At 35.4% G+C, this 13,881-nt stretch overlaps 1 protein-coding gene across 1 annotated transcript in view; it reads right to left on the reverse strand.

The window, feature by feature from the left end:
* The window catches only part of NME7 (NME/NM23 family member 7), a 226,717-nt gene that overhangs the window by 113,935 nt on the left and 98,901 nt on the right, over positions 1-13,881 (reverse strand). Inside the window, exon 10 of the mRNA XM_043924726.1 lies at positions 5,800-5,901. Within this exon, the coding sequence (XP_043780661.1) occupies positions 5,800-5,901 (102 nt within the window). The remainder of the gene's footprint in view (positions 1-5,799; positions 5,902-13,881) is intronic.

Genomic DNA, 13,881 nt, shown 5'->3' on the forward strand with positions numbered 1-13,881 from the left:
TATATGTTAGATTAGTACCAAAATTTAAAATCCCTGTGGTACAACTTTATATAACGCAATAAATGCCAAAGAATGTTCAAACTATACAAAAAAGATCTTAATGACTCAGATAACCACAATGGTGTGATTACTCACCTAGAGCCAGACATCCTGGAATGTGAAGTCAAGTGGGCCTTAGGAAGCATCACTATGAACAAAGCTAGTGGAGGTGATGGAATTTCAGTTGAGCTATTTCAAATCCTAAAAGGTGATGCTGTGAAAGTGCTACACTCAATATGCCAGCAAATTTGGAAAACTCAGCAGTGGCCACAGGACTGGAAAAGGTCAGTCTTCAATCCAATCCCAAAGAAAGGCAATGCCAAATAATGTTCAAACTACCGCACAATTGCACTGATCTTACATGCTAGCAAAGTAATGCTCAAAATTCTCCAAGCCAGGCTTCAAGAGTATGTGAACCAAGATCTTCCAAATATTCAAGCTGGATTTAGAAAAGGCAGAGAAACCAGAGATTAAACTGCCAACATCTGATGGAATATAGAAAAAGCAAGAGAGTTCCAGGAAAACATCTACTTCTGCTTTATTGACTACGCCAAAGCGTTTGACTGTGTGGATCACAACAGACTGGAATATTCTTAAAGAGACGGGAATACCAAACCACCTTACCTGCCTCCTGAGAAATCTATATGCAGACCAAGAAGCAACAGTTAGAACCGGACATGGAACAACAGACTGGTTCCAAATTGGGAAAGGAGTACATCAAGGCTGTATATTGTCTCCCTGCTTATTTAACTTATATGCAGAGTACATCATGTGAAATGTCAAACAAGCTGGAGTCAAGACTGCTGGGAGAAATATCAATAACCTCAGATATGCAGATGACACAACCCTTATCGCAGAAAGCAAAGAGGAACTAAAGAGCCTCTTGATGAAAGTGAAAGAGAAGAGTAAAGAAGTTGGCTTAAAACTCAACATTCAAATAACTAAGATCATGGCATCCGGTCCTATCGCTTCATGGCCAATAGATGGGGAAACAATGGAAACAGGGACAGACTTTATTTTCTTGGGCTCCAAAATCACTGCAGATGGTGACTGCAGCCATGAAATTAAAAGACACTTGCTCCTTGGAAGAAAAGCTATGACAAATCTAGACACCATATTAAAAAGCAAAGACATTACTTTGCCAGCAAAGGTCTGTCAAAGCTATGGTTTTTCCCAGTAGTCATGTATGGATGTGAGAGCTGGACCATAAAGAAAGCTGAGCACCGAAGAACTGATGCTTTTGAACTGTGGTGTTGGAGAAGACTCTTGAGAATCCTCTGGACTGCAAGGAGATCTAACCAGTCAATCCTAAAGGAAATCAGTCCTGAATATTCATTGGAAGGACCGAAGCTGAAGCTGAAGCTCTAATACTTTGGCCACCTGATTCGAAGAACTGACTCATTGGAAAGGACCATGATGCTGGGCAAGATTGAAAGTGGGAGCAGAAGGGGACAACAGGGGATGAGATGGCTGGATGTCATTACCGACTCGATGGATATGAGTTTGAGCAAGCTCCGGGAGTTGGTGATGGACAGGGAGGCCTGACGTGCTGCAGTCCATGGGATCGCAAAGAGTTAGACACAACAAGCAACTGAAGTGAACTCATCATACAGGGTTCATAAAAAACTACAATAAAAAAGTTAAGTGGGGTAATTCCAACAATGCTTTAACGATGCAATTTGAACTCTGAAAGAGATTATGAGTTGCTTAATGAAAGACAGCTTGCTTTAGACATCTTTATTATGGCTTGGCCATGTGACAAAGCAGTAAACCTTGTACATACTGTTCAATCCATAAGTGTTCACTGAATAATTAGAAAGAAACGGAATCAGCAAATTTTTATATTCAGACTCTTCCTTCTATGATCACTCACCTGCTCATTTCCCAACTCTTCCCCAGGAACTTTATTTCTGATTCACTGCCCTGTACTTCAACAAAAGCAATGTTGTTTTATGAATTCATACCTTTATTATTTCCCACCTTCTCCACTTAGCTAAGTTCTACTCATTCCTCACAATTTAGCTCAGCTATCATGTTCTTGAAGAAGTCTCGCCTGACTCCATCATCTATCCCCAGACTAAGCAAAATGGTATAATTCAGGACTGCCATAGTACCCAATGGGCTTCCCTGGTGGCTCAGACAGTATAGAATCCGCCTGCAATGTGGGAAACCTGGATTCCATCCCTGGGTCAGAAAGAGCCCCTGGAGGAGGGCATGGCAACCCACTCCAGTATTCTTGCCTAGAGAATCCCCATGGACAGATGAGCCTGGCAGGCTGCAGTCCATGGGGTTGCAAAGAGTCAGACACGACTGAGTGACTAAGCACAGCACTTAGTACCCAATATAAGTATCCAATAATGCAGTTGCCACAAAACATAGAAACTAACCACTTAAATATCTGTGCCCACTCATAGACTGTAAGCTCATTAAAGCTTCTATCTTTACAGTCACAAATACTAGCACAGATTCAACAAATATTTATTGAATGAATGAAAGAATGAGCAAACTGATCTCATTCCCTTTTTTGCCTTAATTTTTCTCTCTTTAACTTACCTATGTTTGGTCAGCTGGTCACCCACAATTTTAACTATATTAAAAAATGAACAAAATCCTCTTTGGCCAAACAGAAATCAAAAATTGAAATAACCCTGAGTTCTGCTTATTTATATAGCCAAAAAGTATTCCTTCTTAATATTTACAATTAATATTCAATAACTACTTAACATCACCACCACTTTCTCCTAATGTCCCCTAAAGCAGAATCACATTTCAATATTCACTCTTTCACAATCACACATATTATTTATTTCTACTCTTCTTTCTCCTTGAAAAGATATAGAGTAACTTTTTCTCTACTGATGCCATCACGTCTGTCCCTTTCCATTTCTAGAGCCCCTGCCTTTAATCTCTTCCAGTTCAGTTAGCTCTAGTTGCATCAAAGGAACAATTTAGTATACTGAAACTACATATAAGGAATTTCTGTTTCTTACTATACAGTATTCTAATTACATAGAATCCACAATTTTTAGCCTGTCTTTTAAAGATATTCATCATACCTTCATCTCTACCAGTATTATTCTTGTTTCCTCTTAAAAAAATATGTATTTCCTTGTGTTTCCAGGTATGCATTTCCCATTGAAGCCAAGCAAATATTCTTGACGTTATATCATAGTAAATCTGAAAATTCCTGCATGGTTACCTTTGTATATTGAGCTTTCAAGCTTTCCCTATTCTCTTTGTACCTTGATTCATTTTTTTTAATTTAAATTAATTTTTACTGCAGTATAGTTGTTTTGCAATGTTGTGTTAGTTTCTGCTATATAGCAAAGTGAATCAACTATACATATATGTATATCCACTCTTTTTTAGATACCCTTCTCATGCAGATCACCACAAGCATTAGGTAGAAATCCCTGTACTGTACAGTAGGTTTTCATTAATTAACCATTTTATAAAAAGTAGTGTATATATGTCAATCCCAATCTCCCAATACATCCCACCCCCACTACCCCGCTTGGTATCCATGGTTGTTTTCTACACTTGAGACTCTATTTCCTCTTTGCTAATAAGTTCATCTACTCTGTTTTTCTAGATTCCACATATAAATGACATTGTACAGGATCTGTTTTTCTCTTCCTGAGTTACTCCACTCTTGAGGACAATCTCTGGGTCCATCTATGTCACTACAAATGGCATTATTTCATTCCTTTTTATGGCTGAGTAATAAACCACTTTGTCCATTCCTCTGCTGATGGACATTTAGGTCGCTTCCATGTTGTGGCTGTTGTAAACAATGCTGCAATGAAAGCCGAGGTGCACGCATCCTTTCAAATTATGGTTTTTCTCCAGCTATATGCCAGGAGTGGGACTGTTGGATTATATGGTAGATCTAGTTTTAAAAGGAGCCTCCATATTGTTCTCCATGGTGGTTGTACCACTGACAATCTAAGAGGGTTCCTTTTTCTTCACACCTTATCCACTTTGTAGATTTTTTTTGATGATGGCCATTCTGACTGGTGTAAGATGACACCTTGTTGTAGTATTGATTTGCATTTCTGTAATAATTAGTGATGTTGAACATGTCTTCATGTGCTTTTTTGGCTCTCTGTCTTTTTTGGATAAATCTCTACGTATACATTCTGATCATTTTTTGATTATTTGTTTTTTGATATTGAAGTGCATGAGCTACTTGTACATTTTGAAGATTAATCCCTTATCAATCACTTCATTTGCAAATACTTGCTCTCATTTTGAAGGCCGTCTTTTCATTTTATTTACGATTTCCTTTGCTGTGCAAAATCTTTCAAGCTTAACTAGGTCTCATTTGTTTACTTTTGTTATATTTTCATTACTCTAGGTGGTGAACAAAAACATCCCTGTTTACATTTCTCCTCCTTCTTATTTACCTTCAGGAATATTAATTGCTCCCTTAATAAACAACCTTTTAACATTTGTATTTTACCTGAACTGACACTACAATGCTCTGTAAGTTTTTGGGAAGAACTTTATGTGTGCACTTCTGGATTACTGTTCTCCCTTACAGAGCTTAATCCAGCAGCACACTCTGTCATATAGGTTGGCTTTTTAATTTAAGTTGGCTAATTTATAGGTGACCCTAGAGGTAAAAAAATCCACCGGCCAATGCAGGAGACACAGGAGATGTGGATTCAACCCTTGGATCAAGAAGATCCCCTGGAAGGGGACATCGCAACCCACTCTAGTATTCTTGTCTGGAGAATTCCATGGACAAAGGAGCCTGGTGGACTACAGTCCATAGGGTGACCAAGAGTCGGGCACCACTGAAGAGACTTAGCATGCACCAGTAATTTACTACCTTACATTTAAGGGGACTCAGTAAATGCAATTAAACTGAACTGACTGTTCTTCAATAAACTTTACAAGTGATAGTGAAATAAACAGTAAATTTAAATTATAGTTAGTGTTTAAAATCAGTAATATTTCCTACACATCTTAGAATACTTGCATAGAGCTTTTGCATATGTATTCAATTGTTATTTCTGCTTTTAAACCTCATCCCCACTTCAAACTTCATTCCTTTTACCACTAAATGTACATGTAACGAAACCTGAAGGAAACTGAAGGGCATACTAGAGAATATCACTTTTCACTTAAGTCTCACTGCTCATAATTATTTACACATCTGGTATGAAGCCATCATGTCAATATTCTCCACATTGAGGGCTTTATTTATGGCCTTTGGTGGCTCAGATGGTAAAGAATCTGCCTGCAACACAGGAGACCTGAGTTTGATCCCTCCCCAAGGGCCAGGGAGATCCCTTGGAGAAGGGAATGTACCCACTCCAGTATTCTTGCCTGGAGAATTCCATGGACAGAGGAGGCTGGTGGGCTATAGTCCATGGGGTCACAAAGAGTCAGATGCAACCGAGTGACTAACACTTCGACTTTCATGTCAAAGGATAATTAATATGTTAGATAGTTTCTATCACCGAGATTAACAAATTTACTTATACAATTTAGCAACAAGAAACAGTAAAAGGAAATGCCACAGTAAATGTTTCTGCCCATATATTGTCACTAGGTTAGTAAAAAAATTCACTTTTGGGGGCATACTATCTAAGAAACAAATAACATCAAATGCTATTTTGAATAAAACTTTGTGTCCATATATTCATTTTGTATTATTTTTTTTCAAGAACAAACTAAAGGTATCAAAAACCCATTAAGATATTTAGTTAATGGATAAAACAGACTTGATCAATATATTAAACAAAAACTTACAGGATCAGCAGGTCCACAGAATTCTCGAAATGTCATTGTAGGATTAGTTTGTTGAATCTCCATTGCTACACAAGGCCCAGAATACATTTCTGTCACCATTTCCTATAATATATAAATAAGATAATATTAACAAATGAGTAGAATTTAATAATCTTTTGCTTCTCTTCTATTAATTGCACTACTATTCTACTGAACCCAAAATGTTAAAGTTGTCTTTGACTTCTTCTCCACCTGTACCCTCTATGCCAAGCAGTTCCCACATTTTGTCCATTTTTCCTACAAAAATGCATTTTAGATATGTTCCCTTGTCTCCATTCCTACTATTATCATACTAATGCTTTATCACTTGATAACATTCACTATTTGAAATTATCTTCTAGTACATATTTCTCTTAAAAGGCTCTCTCCTCTCAAACAGAATACTATCAATTGAACATTTAAAAAGATATATATTCCAAAGAGTTTCTCCCAAAGAAACTTATAAAAATCATAATGAGCTTCAGCAATGAGGAATAATAGGCATCAGATTCGTTTTCTCACATTAAACATCTAGAAACGAAAGGCAATAAACATATATTGTTTTCAGACACTGAACCATCGATAGACAGCACAGTACCATGATCCTCAAGAGAAGGAAAATGAATGGGATAAGCTGTACAACTGCCCATCTTACTGCCTGAAGGCGTCTAGACAGTGAAACAAATACAGGAAACACAAAAGAGCCCAACATTCTCACTGAAAAGAACATCGAGACTGGAGTTTAGGGAGGCCAGTGAGGCTACGATTTGCCGAACAGAATACTAGAGGAAGCGGGAGAGCAACAAGAGAGTAAGCCTCAGGATCTGCAGAGAAGTTTTTGAGTCTTAGATTAAGAGTCTGTGTATATATAGAGGATACTACCGAAGGCTGAGAAAAGAACTCCCAGAAAGCAGTAAATGAAACAATTCATAAATACAGTATAAGACTGGGAAGAATCTGTACTCCTACAAGCTGGAGTGGAAAGCCGCCATATGATATACAGGGCATCATGTAGAGTCCACAGAATGGTGTTATACCCTAGTTGTTAGTTTGGTCACTAAGGGTATACAACACTTTGTGACTGCATGAACTGCAGGACGCCAGGCTTCTTTGCCCATCGCTATCTCCCTAAATTTGCTCAAACTCATGTCCATTGAGTCAGTGATGCCATCCAACCATCTCATCCTCTGCTGTCCCCTCCTCCTCCTCCCTCCATCTTTCCCAGCATCAGGATCTTTTCTAATGAGTCGGCTCTTTGCATCAGGTGGCCAAAGTATTGGAGCTTCAGCATCAGTCCTCCCAATGATATTCAGGGTTGATTTCCTTTAGGATTGACTGGTTTGATCTCCCTGCATTTCAAGGGATTCTTAAGAGTCTTCTCCAACACCACAGTCCAAAAGCATCAATTCTTTGGCATTCATCCTTCTTTATGGTTCACCTCTCATATCCATACACGGAAAAACCATAGTTTTGACTACACAGACCTTTGTCAACATAGTAATGTCTCTGCTTTTTAAAACACTGTTTAGGTTTGACATAGCTATTTTTCCAAGGAGCAAGCGTCTTTTAATTTCATGGCTGCAATCACCATCTGCAGTGATTTTGGAGCCGAAGAAAATGAAATCTGACACTGTTTCCACATTTTCCTCATCTATTTGTCATGAAGTGACAGGACCAGATGCATGATCTTAGGTTTTGGAATGCTGAGTTTGAAGCCAGCTTTTCACTCTCCTCTTTCACATTCATCAAGAGGCTCCTTAGTTCCTCTTCATTTTCTGCCACTAAAGTATACCATAATATTTGGCCTAAACTTGCCTTATGTATGAAACACTCTGTATCTATCCTGTGAAAGTTTAAAAGCAAGTCTCACAAGTGTCAAACTGATCCCAAGTAACTTGTCCAAGGGCCAGAACAAAATCAAACATTTTTTAAAGGAATACAGCAACACCATGTAACAGCGTAAATTTCACAACACCAGTACATAACAAAAATTGCCAGCATACAAAGAAGTAGGAAAATATAAACTATCACCAGAACCAAACTCAAGAGACAGAAACCCAGCGATGACAGAAATATGGATGTAATTAGACAAGAAGTTTTAAAAGTCACTATAAATAGGTTCTACATGCTCAAATTATAGAAGAAAACATGTACATAATACACGGCAAAAAAAAAGATATATAAAAAGATCCAAACAAAACTTCTAGAGATGAAAACTACATCTGAATTTATAAGTGATGAAGAGGATAAACCCTTGTAGAAGATCAGTGAATTTGAAGGAATGCAACAGAAACTATTAAAAAGCAAGCATGGAAAGAAAGAAGAGTGAAGAAAAACTTAAATTTTAAAAAAAGACTATGGGACAACGTCTCGCAGTGTAATTAGAGCCTCAAAAGAAGAAAGGATGATGAACAGAAGTGTATTTTGAGAATTAATCACTAAAAAGTTTTTAAATTTGATGAAACTTATAAACCCACAGATATAACAAAATCCAAAGTGGAAAGAAAAATAAAGTAGGGCACATCATTATCAGATTGGCTATAAAACAAGAACAACAATAACAAAAAAAATGCAGTAAAAAATAGTGAAACATTTTTTCACTGTAGAAACATCAAAAACAAAAAAAAAGAACAAAGATAAGAATAAAAACAACAACTTTACATGTAAATCCATGGCTGATTCATGTCAACGTATGACAAAACCCACTACAATATTGTAAAGTAATTAGCCTCCAACTAATAAAAATAAATGGAAAAAAAAACAACAACTTATGTCAGATTCTATAATCAGTTGAGAAATATTTGGAAAATATTTTTCGAAATGAATGAAAAATAAAGACTTTTTCAGTGTATAGGTATTTAACCTCTTTGGTTAAGTTCATTCATAGGTATTTTACTCTTTATGACCCAATTTCAAATGGGGATTGCTTTCTCACTTTATCTTTCTGATAGTTCATTTTAGTGTACAGCAAACCAATAGATTTCTATATGTTAACCTTGAATCCTGCAACTTTACTGAATTCACTTAATTCTAGTAGGGTTTTTTTTTTTTTTTTTTGGTGGAGACTTTAGGATACTCTCTATATAATACCACTTATTGCTGTTTAGTTGCTAAGTTGTGTCTCACTCTTTGTGACCCCATAGACTGCAGACCAATAGTCTCATCTGCCCACCGGAATTTCCCAGGCAAAAATACAACAATGGGTAAGCATTTCCTTCTCCATGGGATCTTTCCAACCCAGGGATCACACGTGCATCTACTGCATTGGCAGGTGGATTCTTTAACTCTGAGCTTCCAGGGTAGCATATAATACCATATCATCTGCAAATAGTGACAGTTTTACTTCTTCCTCGCAATTTGAATGCCTCTTATTTCTTTTACTTATCTGATTACTATGGCAAAGACTTCTAATACTATGTTAAATAGAAGCAGGGAGAGTTGGCATCTTGTCTTGGAAGTAAAAGACCTATGCTATGTAAACTATAGAATACTGATGAAGGAAACTGAAGATGATGCAAAGATATCCAGTGTTCTTGGACTGAAGAAAGTAATATTGTTAAAATAGCTATACTATCCAAGGCCATCTACAGATTTAATGCAATCTCTATCAAAATATCCATGACATTTTTCACAGAACTCAAACAAATAGTCCTAAAATTTACATGGAACTACAAACGACCCTGAACTGTCAAAGCAATCTCGAGGGGGAAAAAATGCTGGAGGTATCATGCTCCCTGACTTTAGACTACACAGGAAAGCTACAGTAGTCAAAACAACATGGTACTGGTACAGAGACAGACACCTAGATGAAGGAACAGAATAGAAGGCCCAAAATAAACCCATACACTTATGATCACTCTATAATAAAGAAGGCAAGAATATACAATGGGAAAAGACAGTCCCTTTAACAAGTGATGCTGGGAAAACTGAACAGCTACATGTAAGAGTGAAATTAGAATATTTTCTTACACTGTATAAAAAATATACTCAATATAGATTAAAGACCTAAATGTAAGACCTGAATCCAAAAAAAATTACTTCTACAAGAAAATACAGACAGAATACTCTTCAACATAAATTGCAGCATTACTTTTTTTTTGGATCAGTCTCTTAGGCAAAAGAAATAAAAGCAAAAATAAATAAATGGGAACTATTAAACATAAAAAGTTTTATAGAGCAAAGGAAACCATCAACAAAATGAAAAGACAACATACTGAATGGGAGAAAAGATTTGTAAATGCTATGATTGATAAGCAGTTAATATCAAAAATGAAGAGCTCATAGAACTCAAAGTCAAAAAATAAAAAACTCTGTTAAAAAATGTGGAGGGCTGAATAGACATTTTTCCAAAGAAGACATACAGATGGCCAACAGACATACAGATGGCCAAAATCTCTCAAATTTTGTTTGTCTGAGAAAGTCTTTCTTTTTGATTGAAAGATCACTGACTTACAATACTAGTTTCAGGTGTACAACACAGTGATTCAATATTTTTATAGATTACATTCCATTTACAGTTATTACAAAATAATGGCAATATTCTCCTGATAGTTTATCCTTTATACCACTAATCAGAGAAATGCAAATAAAAGCACCATGAGATATCACACCTGCTAAAACAGCTACCATCAAAATGTCTACAAATAACAAATGCTGGCAACGATGCGCAGAAACAGGAACCTTAGTACACTGTTGGTGAGAATGTAATTGGTGCAGCCACTATGGAAAACAATATGCAGGTTCCTCAAAAAAAGTAAAAACAGAACTACCATATGATCCAGCAACTCCACTGCTGGATATAAATCTGAATAAAAAAAAAAAACACTAATTCAAAAAGATATATGTATTCCAATAGCGGCATTATTTTCAAGAGCCAATATATGGAAGCAATCTAAGTATTCAACAATAGGTGAATGAATAATGAAGATGTGATATATACATACAATGGAATACTACTCAGTAATAAAAAAAGAACAAAATTCTACCACTGGCAACAATGTGGATAAACCTAGAATGTATTATTCTTAGTGAAATAAGTCAGAGAAAGACAAATATTCTGTATGTTACCACTTAGATGTGAAATCTTGAACATAAAACAAACAAATGTATATTACAAAATAGAAACAGACTCACAGATACAGAGAACAAACTAACAGTGACCAGTAGGGAGAAGAAAGGGAGTAGGGACAAGACGAGGGTATGGGGTTAAGAGATACAAACTATCATGTATAAAATAAGCAGCAAGGATAAACTATCAGGGGAATATTGCCATTATTTTGTAATAACTGTAAATGGAATATAATCTATAAAAATATTGAATCACTGTGTTGTACACCTGAAACTAACATAATATTGTAAGTCAATGATCTTTCAATCAAAAAAGAAAGACTTTTTCAGACAAACAAAATCTGAGAGAATTCACCACCACCAGCCCTATACCATAGAAAATGTTAAAGGAGGTTCTTCAGACAGAATAAAAATACCAGAAAAAATTTGGAACCACACAAAACAATGGTAAATATGTGGGTAAATATAAAACATGTTTCACAGCAATTAAAAATGAAAATTTAATTGATTATTTAAAGCAAAAATATTAAAAATGTATCATAAAGCTTTTAACATATAAATGTAAAATGTACAACAGCATGCAGAGTAAGAGGGAGGAAATATATGTATACTTTTTTAAGCTTCTTAACTGTATATGTGAAGTGGTTTACGGAAAAACGTGGTCCAAAATATAGTGCCTCTCACTGAAAGATTCAGTGAATGGAACACTTCAGACAGAACTGATAACAAATATAAAGACCTAGAGGAAGAAGTACAGTTTGGTATATGAAGATCAGTAAAGAGCTATGATATCAGGAGCTGAGTGAGACCACAGGAAAGTAATTAAGAGATGAGGCCCAGGGGACTTCCCTGCTTGTCCAGTGGTTAAGACTGCCTTCCAAAGCAGGGAGTGTGGGTTCGATCCTGATCAGGGAGCTAAGATTTCACATGCCTTGTGGACAAAAAGACAAAACATAAAACAGAAACAACACTGTAACAAATTCAGAAAACACTTTAAAAATAGTACACATTAAAAAAAAAAAAAAGAAAAGGGATGGGGTCAGAGCACAGTAGGCCATGTAAACCATGTTAATGACTTTGGAAGGCTTATAATACCCAATGTCAAAGTAAAATAAAGGCAATTTATTATAGACCAGTATTTAAATATTAATCAGAACTCAATCATCATGTCTACTAAAAATGCCAGAAGTTAAAAAAGGAAGGAGAGGACTTCATAATTAATATGGTAAACAGATCCCTACTCATTAGAACCCCTAAATTATGTCCCTGAAGTTACTTCACTAATTCACAAAGGTCATATGAAATTGATTTTTATGAATAATTATGTTGAGGAGGATCTCTGTCTCATGATATGAAGTACTGCCCACACATAAATGTCAAGAGCCTAAATCCTCAGTCGGGGCAGAAGAAGGGATGAGAAGGGATAATTCTCTTTTTAGTTATCCAAAAAGAGAAGTGCCAGTTTTGTCCACCTTTCTTTGATGTGTGTGTCTCTCTCCCTTTCAGTGTTAAATGCTATTAAAATGATAAGCAGAGGGCTATACAGAACACAAAGAAAATGTTGAAAAAAGGACTGCATCAAAAACATAAAGTGATCCTTAAAAATTGAACTTGAGAATTCTGTTAATAGATTAAGAGAATTAACAGAATTCTCAAACCTAAGTTTTTACTTAAGTAAAAAATATCAAACAAAAAAGTACTTGTTTCCTTCCTTAATAGCCCTTTGACTACACTCCTTAAGTAGTTGAAAGGGAGTATCTGATTTAATACCCATCCTCACCAGGACATAAGCTCCAAGAATGCAGGCTCCCTGGTATCCAACACACTGTCTGTCCCACAAGCAGTAATATATGTGTGGCAAATAACTGGATCATGATAACACTGTAAGATAGTAATTATTACCTTTTCATGATTGCAAATGCTGAAGCAGCAAATTTAAGTGTAAATGATCAACATGGAATCTACTATGAAGAATGTCAGCTATAACAATAAAATTTTCAAGGAAATAACTTTTCCTAGCTTCAGTAAAATTTTATATCAAATAAATATAGTAACATCTCAAAGATACCTGGATATTGATATATTCTGGCTCATATCATATGAGCCAGTGCATTCTCCCATTAACAGAATGTTATAAATCAACCATTTGAAATATATGTTTTAAGCTGAATAAGCCATTTTTAGCTGAATAAAAATTATAACCATTACTAAAAATTACTCACAAGACTAGTAATTAGTCTGGAATAAAGTAGTTTTTCCCTTCCAAAAAGTCCCTCTGTTCTTTCTCCTAAGTAGGTTCTTTTATTATTATTACAAAATTTAATTAATAATTATAGAGGATATCTTACTGAGAAGATTAAACAGAAGAAAGTACATCAACACCAATCATTCTGAGCTGTTTTGACATTAAAGTATAATATTGCTACTGGCATTCAAATTCCTGATTTCTCAGGAAAAATGACACATCCACCCAGTGATACATTTATCTTAATCTCCAGAATCCTGAGTTCAAAAAATTCCAGGTGTAAATGTATACTATACAAAAATTGCATGTATGGCATTTATAAAACACAACATATAGTGTTGTACACATGAAACTGATGTATATTATAAACCAATGTTATCTCAACAAAAAGTAAATTTAAAAAGATAATCTTTTTTATTTTTTTAAGTTGTTTACCAACAGGAAATATGACCTACCTCAGATATGTATATAAAACATTAATGTATGTTTTATATTAATGTTATATATTAATGTATATAAAACATTAATTAATCAACTACTACTTGTTACCAAATTCAATACTATCTGATGTTGTAGGAGAATATAACTCAGGATCAAAGGTACTGTGAGAAAAATATCCATGAGTCTATCTTATAAACAGTAAAACTATAATATAAGGTGCATTAACAAAGGTAGTTGCTTTTAACTATATATTTAAAAATTAATGTAACACATAAAAGAAGGGAAATGTAAAAAAGAAAGATTTTTAAAAT

This window comes from Cervus elaphus, chromosome 14 (genome assembly GCF_910594005.1).
Source record: "Cervus elaphus chromosome 14, mCerEla1.1, whole genome shotgun sequence".
Classification (NCBI taxonomy): Eukaryota; Metazoa; Chordata; class Mammalia; order Artiodactyla; family Cervidae; genus Cervus; species Cervus elaphus.